This window comes from Crinia signifera, chromosome 3 (assembly GCF_055691185.1).
Source record: "Crinia signifera chromosome 3, ASM5569118v1, whole genome shotgun sequence".
Classification (NCBI taxonomy): Eukaryota; Metazoa; Chordata; class Amphibia; order Anura; family Myobatrachidae; genus Crinia; species Crinia signifera.
This window is the reverse complement of record NC_139219.1, coordinates 201,645,015-201,667,831: the sequence shown is the minus strand read 5'-3', so window position 1 is coordinate 201,667,831 and position 22,817 is coordinate 201,645,015. Positions and strand designations below refer to the sequence as shown.

Below are 22,817 nucleotides of genomic sequence, written 5' to 3'. Positions count from 1 at the left end.
GTTTCAAGAGAGAGCAGCCCAACACCGATTTGCCGGGCATTGGAAGGCAAGGATTGTGATCAGCCTGTGGCGAGACATTTTAGGGAGTCACGCCACACATTGGCCACCGAAACAGATGCAAGCAGTTTGCTGTTTAGACCCTGAACCAGCCCTGTGCAAAGATGTCAATCAAATTTTTTGTACTATTTGTATGGTATGCTGATTGATCAACTCTTTATGGTTTTTGTTCACTAAAACTGTATATGCTTTAAATCAGGCTTTCCCAACCACGGTCCTCAAGGCACACCAACAGTGCAGGTTTTAGTGATATCCAGGCTTCAGCACAGATGGTTTAATCAGAATCACTCAGGTACTAATCAAGTCACCTGTGCTCAAGTGTGGATATCTACAAAACCTGCACTGTTGGTGTGCCTTGAGGACCGTGGTTGGGAAAGCCTGCTTTAAATGGTGGTGTGCTCTCTCTGTGAAAACTTACACAGGACAATGCTGTACTTATTATTATGTGATTACAGCACCCATTATTAGTGTGCAGTTCCCTCTGTCTAATATACTATAAATATATATATATATATACACACACACACACACACACACACACACATATAGTCAGAACTTTGGGGTCACTTAGAAATGTCCTTATTTTGAAAGAAAAGCACTATATTTTCAAATAAGTTAACATTACATTAATCAGAATTACTCTCTATATATTGTTAGTGTAGTAAATGACTATACTAGCTGCAAACATCTGGTTTTTAAAGGAATATCTACATAGGTGTATAGAGGCCCATTTCCATCAACCATCACCCCAGTGTTCTAATGGTACATTGTGTTTGCTACTCACATTAGAAGACTAATTGATGTTTAGAAAACCCTTGTGTAGTTATGTTGGCACGGCTGAAAATGGGTTTGCTGATTAGATAAGGTATAAACCTGGCCTTCCTTTGAGCTATTTGAGTATCTGGCCAGAAAAAGAGAACTTTCATGTGAAACTCGACAGTCTATTCTTGCTTGTCGAAATGAAGGCTATTCCATGTGAGAAATTGCCAAGAAACTGAACATTTCCTACAACCGTGTGTACTACTCCCTTCAGAGAACACAGGCTCTAACCAGAGTAGAAAGAGAAGTGGGGCACCCCAGTGTAAAACCAAGTAAGAAGACAAGTACATTAGAGTCTATCACAGAAGTAGGATTTGATGGAATCGTGTGGTGCTCAGGAACTTTAGATGGATTGGCAGCACTCAAATACTTCTTTGAGAAAACAAAAGTCAATGATAATTAAAGCAAAAGTTATTTTAAGAAAACTTGGGGTGATGGCAGCTGAAGTCTTTAGAGGTGATGAAGGACACTGAATAACGAAGTGGGTTGTTTGATGAAGTGATAAAGACTTGAGTAATGATATCCAGAAAGAGGAGTGAATTGAATGACAAATAGTTGGATCTAATGAAAGCCACTGAAAGACTTTGGAACTTGACTGGAGGTGGACCTGGGACCGGAGCGGAAAAGCACTGTCAAAACCACAGGAGACCAGATGGACTGGACCAGGATGTGAATAATGCAATGGGATCAGGCCAGCAAAGGTAAACTGACAGGTTAGGCTGGGAGAAGCAACAGGCACTAGGAGAGTCAGGAATCTTCCCAAACGATGCAAACAGATCAGTAGACTTTTTGAACTGACCCAGATTAGCCTAGGCAGATCCCCTATATGTGTAGTGAATGATTGCAATTGGCTGACTGGGCAGGCATACAGGAAAGTCCCTGACCTGGCCCAATAGCTCACTTGCCCTAAACCAAGATGGCAGCGCCGGGCTCACTGTGCCACCAAGCAAAGTCAGACTCCAGTGTAGCATGACCATCCCCTGCTGCCGCTCACATGCCTGCTGACCCCCGCCTCCTGCAGACCCTGGACCCCCAGCGGACACATGCTAGCTGACTTCGGACATGGACAAGTGAGTAACATGCCGGCATGTGACAGAGTCTTTAATATGAGAAATAGATGCCTCACAGGTCCTCAACTGGCAATTTCATTAAATGGTACCTGCAAAACACCAATATCAACATCTACAGTGAAGAGGCTACTGAATGGATGCTGGCCTTCTAGGCTGAGAGGCAAATAAAGAGACTGCCCATTAAAATGAAAATATTAATATGGGGGAAAGAACACAGACATTGGACAGAGGAATATTTGAAAAAAGTGTTATGGACAGAAGAATCGAAGATTAAGGTGTTTGGATCACTCAGAATGACATTTGTGAGATGCAGAATAAATGAAAAGATGCTAGTAGACTGACTGACGCCATCTGTCAAGCATGATGGGGGTAATGTGATGGACTGGGGCTGCTTTAGTGCTGGTAAAGTGGGAGATTTGTACAAGGATAAAGTGATTTTGAATAAGGAAGTCTATCATACCATTTTGCAAGCCATGCCATACCCTATGGTCAACGCTTCATTGGAGCCAATTTCCTCCTCCAACAGCACAATGACCCAAAGCACACTTCCAAATTATGCAAGAATAATTTAGGTAAGAAGCAGGCAGCTGGTATTCTGTCTGTGATGGAGTGGCCAGTGCAGTCACCAGATCTCAACCCAATTGAGCTGTTGTGGGAGCAGCTTGACCGTATGGAATGCAAGAAGTGCCCATCAAGCCAATTCAACTTGTGGGAGGTGCTTCCGGAAGCGTAGGGTGAAGTTTCTTCAGATTACCTCAACAAATTAACAGCTAGAATACCTAAGGTGAAAAGTTTGAAGACAAAATTATTATTTCAAATACAAATCCTTATTTCTTACCTTGCCAATGTCTTGACTATATGTTCTATTCATTTAAATAAAAGTCTACTTTCATGTAAAACACAAAATTGTCTGGGTGACCCCAAACTAGTCCAGTATGACTATTTTCACAATGTGCACTGCAGAATTTTTATACAGCGGCAACCAGGCCCTAGCCAGCTGGGTTAGTTTGGCCAGCTGAATCCTCAGAGGCTCTGAGGCATCCAGCCACCAATCATGACATTCTGGGGCTTTGCTGGGGCCCATCATCCCAACCCTGCTGAATATAGCTTTTTAAGGGAAGGGTAGGAGCATGTCTCAGTCACAGTCATATCTATATAGGCTTTCTGTGCCTCCACTGTTAAACCGGGAGCCAATCTATCAGACCATTCCTCTGCAGGCCATTTTAAATGCTTGTTGTTGCGCTCAAATGTGCAAAGTAATGCCTCAATGTTATCAACTGGGGTGAGCTTCTTTAAACTCTCCAGCACCTTCCCACCTTTTGTCATCTCCTTTAACTGCTCATGCAGAAGCTGAATATGAGCTTGCTGTTTCAGCCAGATGCTGCTGTCCGGCAACCATCTTCTGCTGCCCATGATGTAGCATCTGAACCTGAGCTTGCTGACCAGCTGCCAGTTCAGTAAATGGAGGAGTTTCTTTTGAGTAACTCCTCCATAGTTTCCCATATTTCCCCCTAAGGGCAAATTTAGGAGGCTTAATATTACGTACCAGATTCACAAAACAGACTTAGCTCACACCTGCCTGCTTCACTGGCCAGCAAACAATCTTGTATGACATGGTGGAACTTGAAGGCTGGCTGCCACCCCAAGCCTTTGCAACTCAAAGTTGCACTGCTACAGGCACAGATTGGAAAGGTTTCAACAGGCCCTAAAATGGACACATCACAATCACAGCATTTCCTGTCTCCCAAACCAGCTGTTCGATGTGTAACCATTTATTTTTTTGCTGGTTCATTTGTCTTACCAAGGTTCTTGCGGTTTTGCAAAGTCCAGCTGTGATTGTCCCTGTTCGGGTGCCAAATGTGACAAAGAATAACATACAATGGATATCGATGGATATAGAAGTCTAGGTCTTTATTTTGTAGCAGGTAAAAAGTACACCAGGTTAACAGTTCTACAAGCAATGTTACAGCATGGCAAGGTTTTCCACAGATTTCACATTCAGGGTACACTCCAAAGAACCTAACTTAATATTACATTATCTATCACCCAGCTGCTTTTCAGCATTGGGAACAATGACCTCCGGCTATTTACACACATATAACATGAAGAAAATTGTGCTTTTAATCAGCCAAACCTTGATCACAGCATCTTAGGAAACCTGGATTGCATTTATTTTTCTGCTGCTTTTCTTAAACCTGGACTGGATCTTCCACATTACCCTCATGTGGAAATATGCTGTCCCACTCTCTAATCCTTGGTGTAGAGTGTATTGCATTTCTAGCCCAGGTTTTGCAACATGCTGAGATAAGCAGCCAGGCATTGGTCAGCATCTGAGAGTTTGGCTTACAGATTCCTAGAAACAAGGTTCAGGGCTGATGCTGAACAAGTTGGTCAGTAGTTTTAGTGAGAGGGTGCCGGGACCAGGAGGGTCCACTGTTCCATTGCGGCCAAAGGAAAAGCACATGGCGATGATTGCTTTGTTCAATAAATGATTTGTAACTTGCTGTTGGACAAGACATATGTTGTGCAGTGACTTCTGAGATGCTGTGAATAAAATCCTACTGTTTTACCACACCCGCTGGACGTGGTTCTTCAAGTTGTTTCACGTGATTGCCCATATTAGGATTCTTGCTAAATGCGTCTTGCACGGTAGGAACCCACCATCAAGTATACAGCAGCATAAGGGTGTATTCTAGCACTTGGCATAGTGTCTGGTGGGAGCCTAATTTGAGCAGCAGCCAGGTAGGGAAGCATGGTAAAGCAACCAGAGAAATAAAGTTTAAGATTTTGTTTTTCTACGGCAAAAATAAAGAGGTATTGGGGGAAAAAAATCCTCTCTCTAATTTGATTAATTGTAGATGTGCCATTTACTGAGCTTAGCAGAATGGCTGTATGTATGTAGAAAGTGTAAACCCATTTAAATGGAAATGTTCTTCTGTTTGCCATTTTGCTTGTGTTTATAGGAGGTAACAAACAGGGGTAAATTTACTAAGATGAGAGTTCTATTTCAGATGGGGTGTTGCTATGGGCAACCAATCAAATTCTACTTCTTATTTATTTAGCACCTTCTAGAAGATAATAGATAGAATCTGATTGGTTGCCCAAAGCAACATTCCTTCTAAATTATACCTCCCATCATAGTAAATTTACCCCACAATAGCCACTGGGATGTAAGATTGTCGAAAGTGGATTGTTGGTTAATGAAAAGGGTTGAAAAGTTCAAATTTGCCTGAATAAGTATGGAGGATGTACTTTGCACAATTACTAATGTGGCTGTAGGCTAGAAGTTCAAATACAAATGCAGAGACATGTCCCAATATAGAGTGACTAAAAGGGCTGTTTCATGTGCAACGAAGCTAGATGTATGGCAACACATCTGTAGTATATTTCCTCAGTTCGTGGGGTAGTATTGTAAGTTCACTTAAGATTTTGTGACCAGACCAAAGTAGTACTACTAAATGCTTAAAGAAGAATCCAAATAAAAATATCTAAAATAATGGTGCTGATGCAGTAAAAAAGGAGTGTTGGTTTCTACTCTAGTGATGCAAGTTCTAGGCTTTAAAATAAGTTATTCTTAAGACTGACATCTCTGGAATAGGTCTAGGAGCAGTGTTGTAACTCAGTTGTAAGCTGCTGCCAAGTGAGAAGAGGTATGCTATGGTGGAACAGAAATGCCTGGCCATGAAGTGTACTATAGAATCCCTGTAATACTATTTACTGGGAAGAGAGTTTGTATTCCAACAAAAATGTGAACGCCAATGGAACCTGTTGGTTTCTGGTATCACAACCATTTCATTTTATGGTACAACCTAGGTTGGTAAGAATGCGAACCAATGTAGACACCTTGTTTTGGAACTATATACATATGGATAGTGGTAGATGCTCAATTAGCCCACTCCATTGCAACCCCTATAAGGTATCAAAGAGACATTGGGATAATAAAAATAACTACCACCTACCCCATATATACTTATCTACAGTAAGATATAACCAGTGACATCTCCAGAAATGTGCTGCAGCACAGTTCACAATTAAAATAAACCACTCCAACTGCCATTCTAAACTGGTGTGGCTCCGCTATTTGAAATTTGAACTGTGATGCAACCCCAATTCTGGAGCCACCACTGGCTGTAACATCATCTCTGCAAGGGATGCAGATACAGATGACAGCACCAGGGATCAGTACTGCACTAAGATGAAAAAAGGTTGGCCTCTCTAAACTTTCTGCTTCCAAATGTGCTGGGGCGATTGGTTTTTGATTTTTTTCACTTTATAGGGAGGCATCTGCATCAAATAGAAGAGTTTGGGAAAGACTGTGCTCTGAATTACCGCCACTCTCCCCAATAAGGAGTGGAAGCTATTTTCAGCTGACAAGTATGACAAAGGGCCATACAGATGAGGCCATTCAATAAGGTTGAAAGTCTTCTCCGCATCTAAGGAAAGAATTATATTATTTGTGGGGGGGTTGTCAGTAGAAGTAGAAGAATTTCAGAACGCCTGCCCTAGATAAATCCCATCTAATCTGGATAAATTATCGGGGGGGGGGAGGACTATTAACCTTTCTGCTAAAATCTTGGGCAGAATCTTATAGTCTAGGTTGAGGAGAGAAATGGGTGTCTGTAAGATCCAGGGAGGGAGAGGTCCCTACATTATAGTATAGGGATGTATAAAAATCATGGAGGATTTCTGCTATCTCAGAATTACAAGGGTTCCCCCTGGATGTCTAAGTGGGTAGACAATTGTCAGTGGTCTGAAACTGTTTAGAAGATTAGTAAGAAATTTGTGAAATCTGTAGTTAACCGAAAAACATGTCTGTCTCCTAACGTTTGCATATAATGATTGAAATGATCAATCCTAGAAAGAGTAGCGTGTGCTGCTGAGAGGCATGTGTACTCTCTGTCCACTGTCATGAGCATCCACTGTCATGATCCACCGCTGTGACTCATTATTTTTATGTCAGTTTCTGTGAAGTTTAAAATATTCTGTTTCTGGTATATGACTCGCTGGTGGCCTCCTGTGGTGAATCTGTGCTATTGCAGCTATATTCTGTGTGACTGTTCTGCACAAGGTTGACGCTTGATTAGCTGGTTAATTTTAGGTCTCACCTGCAGTAATTTGTGCTTCAGGAGGCCTGTGCCTCTCCCTCAGTGTTTATTGGTGCTTGCTCCTGTTATATTCTCTGCAGACGTAGACTGTGACGCCAGTTATAGCTTCAACTCCAGCTTTTGTGTCTTGTTACCAGCTTCTGACTCACTGTTTTCAGCAATCTAGTTCCACCTTGGTTGTAAAAACTTGCCCTCCAGTTTGTTTTCCTGCAGCAGCTTTTGGTCTCATTTGCACCTGGACATTCCAGCTGGCTTCTAGTCCCAGTCCTGGGACACTGTAAATGCTCCACCTGGAGCCCTGGTTTATTCCTTTCCTACTTATTTTTGACAGGTACCTTGTGGACAGTTTTTTATATCTCTCTGGTCCATATTGATACATTCCCTCTGGGATTACCAGAGGATTGCCGCAGGTCTGTGCTACCTATTGGTTTATTTCTCACCCATGCAGGGTGATTTCCTGTCTCATTTGCTGTGTCTTGTTGTGTGGTGTTCTATTGTGCTTTTGCTTGGCGTCTTTTCTTATGTTTCTGACTAGGTAGTCCTTGGTTTGCGACGAGGTTGCTTATACATTTAATTTACTAATTCCCTGGGATTGGCTCAGGGGCCATTAGTGTTTTCCCAGTCAGGCCAATGTTAGTCAGTTTCACCTTTTGACTCTCTCTGAAGGATCTCCAGTACCTTGTTCAAACATAGACTGGTTGCACCAGAGTTGGGGCAGGCTTAATTTGCCACTTTAAATGTGGAAATTAAAGTGAACCCTTAGCATCTTCAGGAACTGGCCATGCGTTGGCAAGATAACAGAGGCAGTGTAGGGTTCGCTGTGGCCATCATAAATAGTGGTCACAGCTGTGTGTTAACACCCAAAAAAACATACCATCCACAGGATGGCAAGCTCTCCAGGCATCAATTAACTGTAATCATTATGAGAACGTGGGCACCCTCAACTTCAGGAGGGAGGAAGAGTTAGGGAGGGGCTTGGATTTCATGTAATTGAATGTTTAAGTATGTATTTTAGGATATAGAATTATGTTAAATTAAATCTACAGTAACTTAATTATTGTCTCAAATAAACATGAAATGCACTGAAAGATTAGTAGAGAAGGAGCAGATTATATTGTAGTGAATGTGCATTATGGCTTAAGATGAGAACCTGTTGATATGGCTCTGATTAATTTACCTGTGATTATGTGCCAATATTTGAGGTGATTGCACCAAGACTAGTCATTGATTAAAATACAACTTCTAATTTCAGTACTGTGCAGCAAGTAACAAGCAAAGTACTACTGTTTATACACAAATCTAGATCTAATCATTTTAACTCTTTTATTTCATATCTCTCTTACATATACTGTATGTACACACTTTCTGTCACTGTCTCTTTCTCTCCCTCTCTTTTACTTTATTTCTTTTTAAACTGTTGTTTAAATTATAGAAATATTTCAGTTGTATTTCATTGTTATATTGTAACATCTTTTTTTCTATTGCAGTAAATGGAGTTTGGGAAGAATGGTCGCCATGGAGTTTATGTTCCTTTACATGTGGAAAAGGCCAAAGAACAAGAACAAGGACCTGTACTCCTCCACAATATGGGGGAAGACTATGTGGTGGACCAGAAATCCAGCACAAGCCTTGTAATATTGCTCTTTGCCCTGGTGAGATTGATAGACACTTATTTTATTGTTCAATGTATTTGGAGCAAGCACATTTGGTCAAGTGATGGATGGATGTACAGTATCTGTCTGAGAGATAACTCAGTGGTAGTTAATCTTAAAAAGCACTTCTTAAAAAGAATAATAGGGTCAAAATAATATGAACTTCAACAAATACAGTATGATACTTTTTTCTATTTTATACTGCAGTCATGAGCTTTCTGTGATATATGTGCTATACTTTAGACTGACAAAAGTAAAGATCTCATTCATGTTTTATTCCTTATTTGTTATGGTATCATAACATTATTTGAGTTTATATATTATTTTAAAAGAATCGATTGCTGTATATCAGAAGGGCCAGTCTGGCTGACTGGAGAAACCCCTAGTGAGTCCTTCTGCCCAGGGTCCCACATCCTCCTTTAGGGACAAGTTTACAGACTGTGTACTTTATACATTATTCATGTTACATTATACTGCACAGGACTTGGGTGTATTTTCTACAGTGCATATCCGGTATTAATCTGGAAATTGTCATGTATGCACAAACAGTATTTAATATATATAGTTTTTTTTATCAAGGGGACCAGCATATGTATACCTCCCAACTGTCCAGCTAACCTACCTGTCTGCCTGAGTGTTTTATGGGTGGGGGTGGCAGGGTCATGGCAGTTTGGGAGTTACTATGATCCACACTGCTCTGCAAAGAACCGGAGATCAGTGAATAGATGCTGTGGGTGTGTACACGGCATCAGACAGTACAAGGAGGTGAGCTGAGGGCTGCCCACCCAACGCCCCTCCCTTTTTTATTGTGGATGTTCCGGGTCCACCATCTGCACTTTATAAAGTTGGGAGGTATGCCTATGCACTGTCCACTGATTAGGCAAACTAATATGAAGGTTGGCCACAACCCCTCTGGACATTGGCCATGATCCTAAAACTGGGCCCCTACCACTGCATACCTCCAGTAGGCCCTTTATGCCCCAGTACAACACTGTATAAAAGTGAACATATTCTCTGTACCCATACCCATTTAAAGCATTAGGAGACCTTTTAAGTTAAAACAAGTGTTTTAATCCAAAATCAACATTTCCAGGACTAACTCCTCTTTGTCAGCATACAAGCACATAACATGACAATATTACAGAATGCATACACACAATTTGCCCCCAAGAGACCCTCAAACAAAGGACATGCCACGACAACTTCTGGAATCCACACTTGCACAGCACTCTATGCATCACCAGAAGTTTCTGGGACAGTGATCTGGGTTCACATGATCGCTGTACACAAGCAATAACCCATTACGATGGCAATTCAAACCATCATGCATAATGATGCCTGCCACCCACATTAGCACACATGCATATATATGTTTGAATATAAACATACAGCTCTATATACATGCTAATACGTGCTAAAAAAACATACAGAGTGAATGTTCAACATGTACTGGTCTAAGATGTACTTACCCTAACTAAATACAGGAAATGACATGCCAGAAAAGTTCCACCTGGCGTCCACGCTATTAAAAGTCTGCAGATGATGCACTTCTGATCCCATAGCCCATCATCACCTTGGTAACAGCTGAAGTTTGCATTTCGACAAGTCAATCCATCTGACCAGACATCCAGGGAAAGCATCCTAGGGGAAGGCACTGCAACAGTTATTACAACAGCAAGAAACACTTTTAGAGATACAAAAAAGCATATGTAATCAAACACAATAGAGAAAGTGCAAAAAAAGTATAATATCAAAATCAGCAGTGCATGTTGGATAGATCAATATGCAGTACACAAATAGCAAAAACATACTAAAATTAAACAATATTAAGTGTGATAACTTACCCCTTTCTCAAGGTGTATCAAGTGCAGAAATAACAAAACATACCTTATATAGCCGTGTCAAGTGAAATGTGGAGATCCCAGCTCCGGAGCGGGCAGTGGGCATCTGACGTCAGTTCCGGGAGGCGGCGGACAGCTGAAAGCTGTTTCCTGCCTGCACGTCCCTGCAACTGGGCCGGCCAAGACTGCTGGTGTGGAATAGCATCTATGTTGCCGGGTAACCACATCACTGTCATGGTGCATCCTTCTCGCTCCGGGGGTGGGGGGCTCCCTGGTGAAAAAATAAAGCACAGGGGTCGATGTACACTAAAAGTGCAGTCAGAAGAAGCTGTGTATATAGACTGCTATAGTGAATAAATGAATTAAAAAACAAATGCGTTAATACATTAGAGGAACAGTACTGAAGTGCTGGAGTTGGAGTCTAAAGTATAAAAAATACGGGATCATGTAGCGGAGAGGCTCCCTACTTCAAAAATTCCATTGCCTACTAAGGATACTAGGATTGTCCTGGATGCAGCACATAGCAATGCATGAAACTGCTACTACACAATGAGAAGCAATAACAGAGTAATGAACGGGCACACTAAAATTTAAAGATACCAAGGGAGAGTCTGCCATCCAGTCCGTGGGGTTTGCTGGTTTTCAAATGAAAAATCCAGCGTGCCTCTCGTTCCAGAAGTTTACCCTCTCGGTCACCGCCACGTATTGTGGCCGGGATGTGGTCGATGACCATGGGCCTTATTTTGGTTCACTCTTTCTGACCATATCCTTCTTAGATGGACAAAACCATGTGCACTGCAGGGGAGCATATGCAAAATGTGCAGAGAGAGTTAGATTTGGGTGGGGTTTTATTTCAAAGTGAGATCTATATTGAAGTGTAAAAATAAAGCAGCCAGTATTTACCCTGCACAGAAACAAAATTACTCACCCAAATCTAATTCTCTCTGCACATGTTACATCTGCCCCCCTGCAGTGCACATGGTTTTGTCCATCTAAGAAGTATTTTGTCAGAAAGAGTGAACCAAAATAAGGCCCCATATGTTTTAAGTCTGTTAAAGTATGGCCTTGCTCTACGAAGTGTCGGGCAATCGGCTGTTCCGAGGTCTTTACTTTTAATGCCAGACTGATGGCAGAACGATGGAGGGCCATTCTTTCCCGCATAGTGCGTACCGTTTTGCCCACATTGCACAATTGGCATGGGCACTTAATCACCTAGATTATGTATGTTGACTGGCAGTTAAGTACATGCCTAATTTAAAAGGTTCTCTCGCCCATGGTGTCCTGGAAGGTATTGCCTACAATCATATGGTTGCAGGTGGTGCATTTGGGGCAACTGTAGCAGCCTGGTTGTTTGTTGAGGAAACCGGTTCTTGGGGGCTCCTTACTGTAGTCGGAAATGTCCGTGTGGACCAGGTAGTCTTTTAGGTTTTTCCTTTTCTTTGTTTTTGGACGGTAACTATGCACTGGCACTGAACCTTTGCACTGGCACACATCTCCTAAAGGACATTGATAACCATATTTCCGATCAATTTATGACTGTGTACTGGCTGCACCTTTTTCCGAGTGTATTTTGATCTAAGGCGGTCTCTGAATGAGAGTGTCCACCAAACAAAGTTAATCGGAGCAGTCCAAATTGATATACCGAGCGTATATACAAACGGATCCTATACCTAACTATCCCCATAAGGTGAACGGAGTTTTGGACGGATTAGCGGGGTGAATGCCCTAGAACCCTTAAACACCAAGCTATTCAATCATTCGCACATATACGGACTTAATAAATTATCTGTACCGATTGAAATATTGAGAAATCAAGCCCCAAAGTAAAAACGCACCTTTGAATTTTTAAGGACCTAGTGTTCAAACACCCAGTCGGAGACACCCTCACCAAGAAAATTGTGGAAATTGTCCCTATGCTTTTTGCGAACCCCTGATGAAGTCCCGTGTGGGGACGAAACGCGTTGGAATCGTCTATTGTGCTGTTATGAATTATACCACTGAACTTTTTATGGTCTGATAAAAACACCATTGTAGTGTGGAACAAGAGACATTTTAATAAATTTGTACGAATCTTGGACTTTACTTTCATGTGTTTGGAAATCTGACTAAAGGCTATACAGATCTAATTATCAAAGGTCTCACTAAGGGGCGCCAACCCACAACTGCTATCCATATATATATATATATATATATATATATATATATATATATATATATATATATATAATTTATCTATCCATGCAGTGTGGTGTCAGAGGAGGAAATCAAGGTTTGTGTAACGGCTAGGAACTTCAGGGAGTTGCAGATAAAAAGGTCAGGGGTAGGGCATAGGACAGAGTGAGAGAGTTTTTGGAAAATATGTGATTGAGATTATCGAGGATGCTATAACATCTAACATTATTAGATTAAATTGGAGGGCAGAGAAAAAGAGGGTGTAGTATGTGCAAATTACTATGCTGAGTAGTGGGGTAATTTGCCTATGGTGGGGTAGAAGTGAGTGAAATTAGGGTTACAATAGAGGAGGGGAAGGGAAGCAGAGCAATGTTTGGGAGACAAATAAAAGAGACATACTATACCATAAGTGCAGTGTTGGTAAATGTGTATGATCGTAGGAAAAAAACAATGGTAATTCAGACTGAATTTTTAATTGTATATGCAAAATTGGTATAGCTTTGCAATAAGATGTGTGAGAAAAATGTACAGGTAGAGTAATTACAGTTGGATTGGAAAGTCCTTGTAGGGACTTCAGTGCAGAGTACCCAGGGTAAACAGCTACAATAGGAGTTTTTTGTTGTGAAGAGTAAGAGAACTCACTTTTTATAAAATGTTTGAGGCTTTTAACAAAATAAATACCTTCCATAAGTCGTGCTATCTTTTGCTAATATATCCTACTTTTGTAAACCACTGTTTAGAATACAATGCAAACTAGCAGGGCGGGTGCAAGGCTTCTCAGCACCCTAGGCAAAACTTCAAGCTGCTCCCCCCCCCCAATCCCCCCCCCCCCCCCATTTTTTTTAGATCATGTGGTCATCCAATCCCCATGAAACACCCCCCCCCCCCCGGAAGGTGGCCAAGTCCCCTGCTTTTCCTCTGCACCCTCCCCCTTGCCACCCACAATAGAGTACAAGGAGTAGGGGGCAGCAATGTAGGAAGTATGCCTCAAGGGTAAGTATGGAGGTGAGGTCTTCGAAGTTCCGCAGCAGCCACCTTCATTATTTACAACAAGGATCCTCATAGACAGCCTTGATTTTTTGATTTGCAGACTTGGTGGCGCCCCCCAGATCCTGGCGCCCTAGGCAGATGCCTAAAGCTGCCTAGTGGTAGAGCCGGCCCTGCAAACTAGCACTATTTATTGTCAATGCAACAAAGTTTCACCATGAGACAAGTCCTTGTATAGTTTGACCTATTGTGCGAAGAATTTCCATTAGTTTATTGGCTTTTGTCACTTGGCATTGTGCACAGAATCACATTATTGAGAGTATTTCTCATGATTCCTTGTGACTTTGAGACGCATATAAGAGATGTACAAACAGATGTGTGCCAAATTTGTGTTACACTAATTTTGCGAAGACAGTAATTATATAAGAATCCTAAACATACATACGTACACATTTTCTTATATGGTTATTATTTATTTAGTTTTCTCGTTTTTTTTCTTCTACATTGGAACGACATCACACAATTAAAAGGCTTAGCTGTGTTATTATTCGTCTTTGTTCACTTTCTAGCTATTTAGAAAACAAAGGGGCCAAATGACTGGCACTTAGCCATGACAACACATGGGCATAATCATAATCTTCCTACAGAAATTGTTTGTGGGTATTGAGGCCAGCTGGCAAGGGCATATATCAGTCGGTCCTACAGAGGATGGATTAGGACAGCAACATGTTGTAATAAGCTCAGAGTTTTATTTTATTTTATTTTTTTTAAATAGCAGATGCACTCACTTCATGTTCAGCAAAAGTAATGAAGAAATGTATTATGTCTCCGACCATAAAAAGTTTTGCACCTGCTCTAAAGCTATACAGAGATGACACAGTACCGCTAACATTTATGAGGAAGAAAAACATTCAATGTATTTCTAACTTAGGAAATGACAGTTCGGCAGCAATGCCCTTTTGTGTTTTACTGCTATGTACTAGTTACAGTATTCTGTTATAATCTTCTATTGTGGGCAATTATCCAGGCTTAAAATGAGCGATAGCAGAGTAGAAGCCCCAGTTTATGACCCTACATCCTCAAAAAAGAACAAATATAAAATAGCATATCCTTTATATACTTTTTCATTGATGGCACTATCTTGGAAACATGAGAAGTAAAAAAGGATTTTATTGTCCATGAGAAAGCAAACAAGATAAAAAAAGCAATTTTCTACCTAATTTTCTTAAAGTACTGTTGTTATCTGAAGACATATTAACTGGATTCCTAACTGCAAAGGGTGTTACTAGTTGGCGAAATAAATGGAAACTGCTTTCAGTTCAGTATGAACACGTACTCCCATTAATTTTTATAGAAAGATAAATATGCATGTGATAGATAATCAGAGATGTGGATGTTGTCAATGTCATTCAGATTATCCACAATTAATCACATTATGTGAAATAGTATCGTTTGTTAAGGTAGCAGGCTTCTGTGTATAAAATGTAGCACATCCACCACCGGCAATATGTTTCGCTGGGCTGTGCAAAATGTCCTGTTTATTGCACCATGTATTTCTTCTTCTGCTTTGTAGCTATATACATTATGTTTACTGTTTTGTTGTATTTCAAATCTGGCTCTATGGAATCTGTGGTGCCATACAAATAATTGATGGTGATGATGATTCAACTGGTTTTAGCATAGTGTATGTTCAGGTGCTGTATAGTAATATGCACTAAATCATAACACCATGGTGGAAAGTCTGCAGTATATGTGTTTATTTTCCCATACTAAATACATATAATACATACAGTACAGAACTACTGTCTGTAGCGTTTGGTCTGAACATTTGCCTCTACTATCAGACACTTATAGCATAATCCAATTACCCACAAATGAATGATCAAGGGTAATTGTCTGTCAGGGAACTGCTAGGGCAGGGCTGGGAAACACCGGCCCTCCAGATGTTGATGAACTACACATCCCAGCATGCCTTGCATCAGTTTCAGCATGGCCACATAGCAAAACTAATGCAAAGCATCCTGGGATGTGTAGTTCACTAACATCTGGAGGGCCGGTGTTGCCCAGCCCTGTGCTAGGGGCTATTCAATTGAACCTGGGTGTTTTTAAGAGTAAATAATATTTTTTTTTATTTTTGGGCAATCAAATTGGATAGCTTGAAAAATATATATATCGGAGGAACATCGGAATAAATGTATGTTTCTTCGGGTCTAATTGAATACCCCTCTCTCACCATACAGAGCTTTTTAAATCTGTCATATTTTCCATGGTTTCAGCAGCTGGATTTAAAGGGGGCAGTAGCATAAAATATAAAACAAGGTTTGTTGGGTATTTATAATACTGCTCATTTAGAGCCAGTACACATGGCAGCTTCAAAAAGCATTATACTATATAATACCTGCAGCACATTCACTGAAATTCCATGGGGGGTAGTTATAGCTTTTACAATCATCTGGATTTTGCTAATATCATCCAGATTTTTTAATTAATTTATTATACTTAGCATTTTTGGGGGAAGTACTACATTCAAATATTTTACATAATAATGATGATAATAATAATAATATTATTATTATTATTATTATTATTATTATTATTATTTGCTTGTATGTAATAACTGCAGATATTTATTGTTGTTTAACAACAGTGTTCATTCGATATTATTTACTGAAACCCTGCATGAAGTGTCAGCTGTAAAAGTCACTGCTTTCTATGCTGCGTGTTCCCCTTTCAGTTGATGGCCTATGGCAGGAGTGGAGCTCTTGGAGTCAATGCTCAGTGACATGTTCTAATGGCACACAGAAAAGACAAAGAGACTGTTCGCCAGCATCCCATGGCGGATCTGACTGCAAAGGGCCTTACAGCGAAACAAGAGAGTGTCATAATCAGGATTGCACAGGTAAATATTTGGACACAATAAAATCCAGTATAGGTCTTTGGAGAATGCTGTGGAACCCTATGTATTATCACATGTAGTTTTTATGGGCATAAAGAGAATAACATTGCGGAAATATATCATTTTAATGGTTTCCTATACCAAGCGCACTTGTGTTTTTATAGCTAGAATGACACCATCAATTTTAATATGTGAAACATTCTGATATTACTGAAAAGGTTCAAAATAAGGATAGCATAGAAAATAGTCTGTAATAAACATGAAACGGTATCAATAAAGGTATCTATTTAATATCAACATAGATGTAAGTGCTTTCCTCATCTTTCTGCAATTATTTTATTAACTAAGACCTCCTCTGGTGATTTACGGCTGTGAGCTACTCTGTATGAACATGATCATTTACATGAACAGCGTGCATTCTTTATAGTGTTGTCATGTATCTGTTTACATAATTATACAGGATATAACCTCATTTTGCAGGTCATTATAAGGGTAATTAATTATGTTCCTGGTGTTAACATGCATTTTGCAATCAGGAAAGTAAATTGGCAGAGATAAAAAAAAAGTGCATTTTGCGAGTGACATTTGACCTTTATGCAACCTGTTTTTATCTGACCTGAGTATAAATAATTAGAACATGTATATTTCCCCTTCTTAGGTTTACAAGGCTTATTAAAAGTCAGCTAGGTTGGACTCCAGAGATTTGTTTTAGCTAATAATTAGTAAGATCCCCAGAACTGCTGTTCCCCTTTGGCTATCAATAGCTGCTAGCACTGTTGTTCAAATTAGCACATGCATGTCTCAGCTCTGCAGTGTTGTCAAAGGTCGTACCACATTTTCTAGATAACATAGAATTTCCATCTTATAATACAGTAAATTGAATTCAGAATTAGTTCACATACTATAGCAATGCATAAAAGGTTAAATTAGGATTTTTTTTTAAATGACACATATATTAAACATCAGTGAACACATTGATTATCGAGATTATGTAAATTAATCAATTTTATTTTATTTGTGTATAAGTGTGAAAATCAGGAATATTTTGCATGATGCTTTTTAACTGCTCAATAAATACTAACTTTATATTATATGTGGAAGTAGCACAACGTTTTTAACTAGACCTTGTTTAAAAATGTTGCAGTTAGATTTCAGCTGAGGTCAATTTGGGACACTGGGTAAAAATCTAATAATCCGGCACTGATTTAATTGAATCTTGATTTCATCAATTTTTTACAAACATTTCTAAACCATGGATCCATCCTTACATGTCCATTGTAGCACAATGCATTTTAGAAGAAAATACATGGCCTTCATTTTTGCAAGAAAATATATTTTGACAGGCAGCCAGTTCTGCGATGCTTTGTTGGGTTTCATCTCTTTTGTTTATCATTTAGTTATAGTACTGATGGTTTTTATAAAATACATCAAATCCATTAAAGCAGATACTGTAATACATATATTTGGGTTGGTCAAAGTATCGCAAAAAATGCTATACAGTAGCTACATTATGGTGCTTTCTTACATAATATTGCAGTCAATTACATTAAGGTAATTTGAGCAATGTAATACATACTGTATTTGCCTTCTTTTTCAAAGCTTAATACCGTATTCTTCTTTTAGCCCTACTTACACTAAGCTTAATGATTACTTTACCCACATAGTTATTAAATACTTCACCGCATAAACCATTATTCCATATATGTTAATTATCCAATAATATGAGCAAACTAGATTTTAACTAGTTGGATGGTAGCAGTAAATAAGAAAAGCTATTAAAGGAATGGACATAAAGGTCAGGAATTAATATAATTAAAGAGCAGAACATTTTAGAAAAACAAAATGTTACACAACTTATTAAAAATAATCAGAATACTTTATTTCAAATGAAAAAAAAAACCCTAAATAAATGCTGTAGACTATTATTTTGTATTTACAAAGCAAGAGATCTTACTTGTTGGACTTAGATGTTGTCCTCTGAATGCCACCAGCCGCTTTACTCATTCCTGAAAACTGTGCAAGGAGCAGTAGAGCTGATTGCAGGGCACATTTAGTTTGCAAATGGACAAAAACATGTGCACCGCAGATGGGGCAAATATAACGTGCACTTTTATTAGGCATAACAGAAAATAAAGCACTAATATGGCTCAGAACTAGGGCACTTTTATGGGGCCAATAAATAAATAGGTGTCTTCTGTATGAAGTCTGTCCTTACATAATATCATGAAGAGAGAGAGAGAGTTTAACAGAAAATTTGCTAGATAGGAAATATGAGATTTTAGCACTTAAGGTGCGTACACACGGGGCAATATGATTGGTGGCAATATATTGCTAGCAATATATTGCTCAGCAATCATATTGCCCCGTGTCCCGTTTTCATCTGCGACCAGAGATGGTCGCAGATGAAAATTTAAACACTGCTGGGTGAAGAGTCAGGGGATGTCGCTGGTCGGAGGAGCATGTTCTTCTGACCAGCGACCATTCAGGGGCTGAAAACGGGAGCGCGCACCCAGCGATTTATCGCTGGTGCACACTCCAATCACTGGCAATATGGTCGCTCAGCGACCATATTCTTAGCGATTTCAGCCCCTATAGCCCCCGTGTGTACACAGCATTAGAGGCAGCTAATGCTAATCATTATGGATAACTGAATTCCTCGATCAAATTTTAACACACCAGTCTGTTAAATGATAATAAATTCTTCTGCACAAAACAAACAACTGAAAAGGATTCATTGTCCTAACTGCATGATTTTAAAAAAAATGTACACTTTTCCACAACACAATAAAAATTTCCATAGATACATAGGAGTTGTACTTATTGTAAATTGTAATATTTTCCTACACACAGCTAATGGTCAGTGGAACCAGTGGGGTCCCTGGAGTGGTTGTTCCAGATCATGTGATGGTGGTTGGGAGAAAAGATCAAGAAGTTGCCAGGGAGCTGCTATTACTGGTCAGCAATGTGAAGGATCTGGTGAAGACATCAGAAGATGCAGTGAGCACAGATGTCCTGGTGAGTACGGCAATCACTTGTATTAAACTGGATTAGATATCGTAATACTCTACAATAGTAGAGCTAATTATAGATATTTTATATAAATGTAAATACTGTAATATATCTATAAACTTTCTGTTTGCTTTTAATTGCTGCTATTTTGTGTTTATTATGGCAATATTTATTAAAAGGAAACATATTTCACTATTCTAAATTACTCCTGATATTAGATGTCACATCAGACTTCCGAGGCCTGCATAGAAGATCTCACAATATGACCTTAGGACTTTGGGCCTGATACAGCTCTCTAAGCAGCGGTTGTATGCTGCCATAGCAAGTGGTTTAACACCAACCACCACCCAGCTGAACACTCAATCCCCCCCCCCTTCCCTGGCTGCCGATTCCCCTTGCTACCATGGGAAGGAATGTGTATGCGAACACATTCCCTCGCATGAAGAGGCTTCCTCTCTAGTTTCCACAAGTCCTACTGGGATCTCAATGGATATCACTATTGGACCACACTGACCTGAGTGTAGGTCCCTATGTACACATAACGTTTTCTTTGTCCAAATATCCTTATTCGCCAATCCACATGTCAACAAATGATTCCACGAACTGACCTGGGAAATGGTCCCTATATTCACATAAAGGTATCTTTGGACAAAGTATGTTCTCCAAAATCAATCCAGAATCAACCAGCAACGCACATCATAGGCATAAGGAGACAAACTGACCTGTATAAAGGTCCCTATGTTCACGTAGCGTGTTCTCTTAATCGCCCACTCTTTTTCAATGGACCAAAGTATACGCGGTCACCGGATTTTCTCCAAGACAAATTTTATTCCCAAATGGATAAAAGACATACATAAAAATGTAGTAAAACAGTGGGAGCTTTGCACAGGCAGAGACCAATAACACTATATTATTCCTCCTCACCCGGAATGAGTTGGAACAATCTGTGATGCCCTGATGGTAGGGTAGATATCAGCCTTTCCTGTGTCCAGCGTCCCTGTACACCAACGCGTTTCTGACGTCACCGTCCTTCCTCAGGGTGTACTGGACACATGTCCCTTTGGGATATATATACCCAAAGGGATTGACTCAAGAGGAGGGATCAGACCTCCCCTCACCGTGGTCATTTAGAAAACCCGGAAACACCAACATTCACATAGCATATAACTATTAAAATAAATACACATAAAATCAATACATAACCCTATATCCATAGTAACAGAACTATTAGTTATCCAATGTGTGCCAATCCTAGGTATTTCGCTGGTTAGTGCAGGATATCTATAAAACATCGCGTTCCTGGTATTGGAATTTACCCAATTTACAAATCCCGCTCCCCATTCTCCAATCAATGAGTCCGTACGTGTCATTTCCCCCCTTTGACACGCATAGTACCAAGTTCATACAGTAGACAGGTCCGCTCGCGTCACTTCCCCTCCGTGACACGCAGACGGATCACTTCTGGCTTGTACTCCGGACTTCCGCTAGCGTATACCCGCTATGACTCCTCCATATAGTTTCAGAGCCATATCCGGTGTCTGGACCGCATGTGGCTGGAACGCAAACAGCTTGGGAGTATGCTTCCTGCTTTAGTAATAGGCGGAAGTTTGATTCTGTATGGGAGCCGGTATTTGACACGCATACCGGAGTGTATGGTGACCCGCACATCCCCTCTCTCAGAGATTCATATTTTCACATAAAACATTAAGAGAAAGAGAGATGACAATTAATCATAGGGATTATGCATTATTATCATATATATTAGGGTATTTCTATTAAAAAACTCGCATATATTAAAAAGCAAGGGACAATTACATATATGATACAATATAAAAAATACCAAATTCATATAAGGGAATAAATATAAAAAGACATATAAAAAAATACAAAATTCACATGAGGGTATAGAGTTCATATAACAATAAAAATAGGGAGCCCATTAATGGATAAGTCATAGGAGGATAGAGCCAGACCAAAAAAGGATTAATTGTAAGTTTTGATGGTATTAAAAGCTAAGGGAGTTTATAAGAATAGTAGGTGGGGCTTAAACACACTTTATAGGAACCATTTGAGTTCGAAGTCTGCATTGAGTCCTCGTGGGACCAAGGTCCTCAATGCATGTATCGTCCTCATCTCAGTCCTGGCCAGCATGTTCCGAAATATTAAGTTGGGTCTGGAGACGCATAATGTATCGATGCATTTTAAAACAATACACGGCCAAGACCCTAAACATTTGGTCTCCTTTTGTGGCATAAAGACCGTTCCTGCACAATGGAGGAATGGGGACCGGGACACCACTTTGGCCAGGACTGAGATGAGGACGATACATGCATTGAGGACCTTGGTCCCACGAGGACTCAATGCAGACTTCGAACTCAAATGGTTCCTATAAAGTGTGTTTAAGCCCCACCTACTATTCTTATAAACTCCCTTAGCTTTTAATACCATCAAAACTTACAATTAATCCTTTTTTGGTCTGGCTCTATCCTCCTATGACTTATCCATTAATGGGCTCCCTATTTTTATTGTTATATGAACTCTATACCCTCATGTGAATTTTGTATTTTTTTATATGTCTTTTTATATTTATTCCCTTATATGAATTTGGTATTTTTTATATTGTATCATATATGTAATTGTCCCTTGCTTTTTAATATATGCGAGTTTTTTAATAGAAATACCCTAATATATATGATAATAATGCATAATCCCTATGATTAATTGTCATCTCTCTTTCTCTTAATGTTTTATGTGAAAATATGAATCTCTGAGAGAGGGGATGTGCGGGTCACCATACACTCCGGTATGCGTGTCAAATACCGGCTCCCATACAGAATCAAACTTCCGCCTATTACTAAAGCAGGAAGCATACTCCCAAGCTGTTTGCGTTCCAGCCACATGCGGTCCAGACACCGGATATGGCTCTGAAACTATATGGAGGAGTCATAGCGGGTATACGCTAGCGGAAGTCCGGAGTACAAGCCAGAAGTGATCCGTCTGCGTGTCACGGAGGGGAAGTGACGCGAGCGGACCTGTCTACTGTATGAACTTGGTACTATGCGTGTCAAAGGGGGGAAATGACACGTACGGACTCATTGATTGGAGAATGGGGAGCGGGATTTGTAAATTGGGTAAATTCCAATACCAGGAACGCGATGTTTTATAGATATCCTGCACTAACCAGCGAAATACCTAGGATTGGCACACAT

General features: G+C 40.0%; 1 protein-coding gene across 4 annotated transcripts in view; it reads left to right on the top strand.

The window, feature by feature from the left end:
- Window positions 1–22,817, top strand: part of ADGRB3 (adhesion G protein-coupled receptor B3) — an 811,989-nt gene that overhangs the window by 328,887 nt on the left and 460,285 nt on the right. For all 4 annotated transcript variants that reach the window (XM_083177264.1, XM_083177265.1, XM_083177263.1 and 1 more), the window contains 3 exons: window positions 8,539–8,703; window positions 16,438–16,602; window positions 19,450–19,614. In XM_083177264.1, the coding sequence (XP_083033390.1) occupies window positions 8,539–8,703; window positions 16,438–16,602; window positions 19,450–19,614 (495 nt within the window). The remainder of the gene's footprint in view (window positions 1–8,538; window positions 8,704–16,437; window positions 16,603–19,449; window positions 19,615–22,817) is intronic.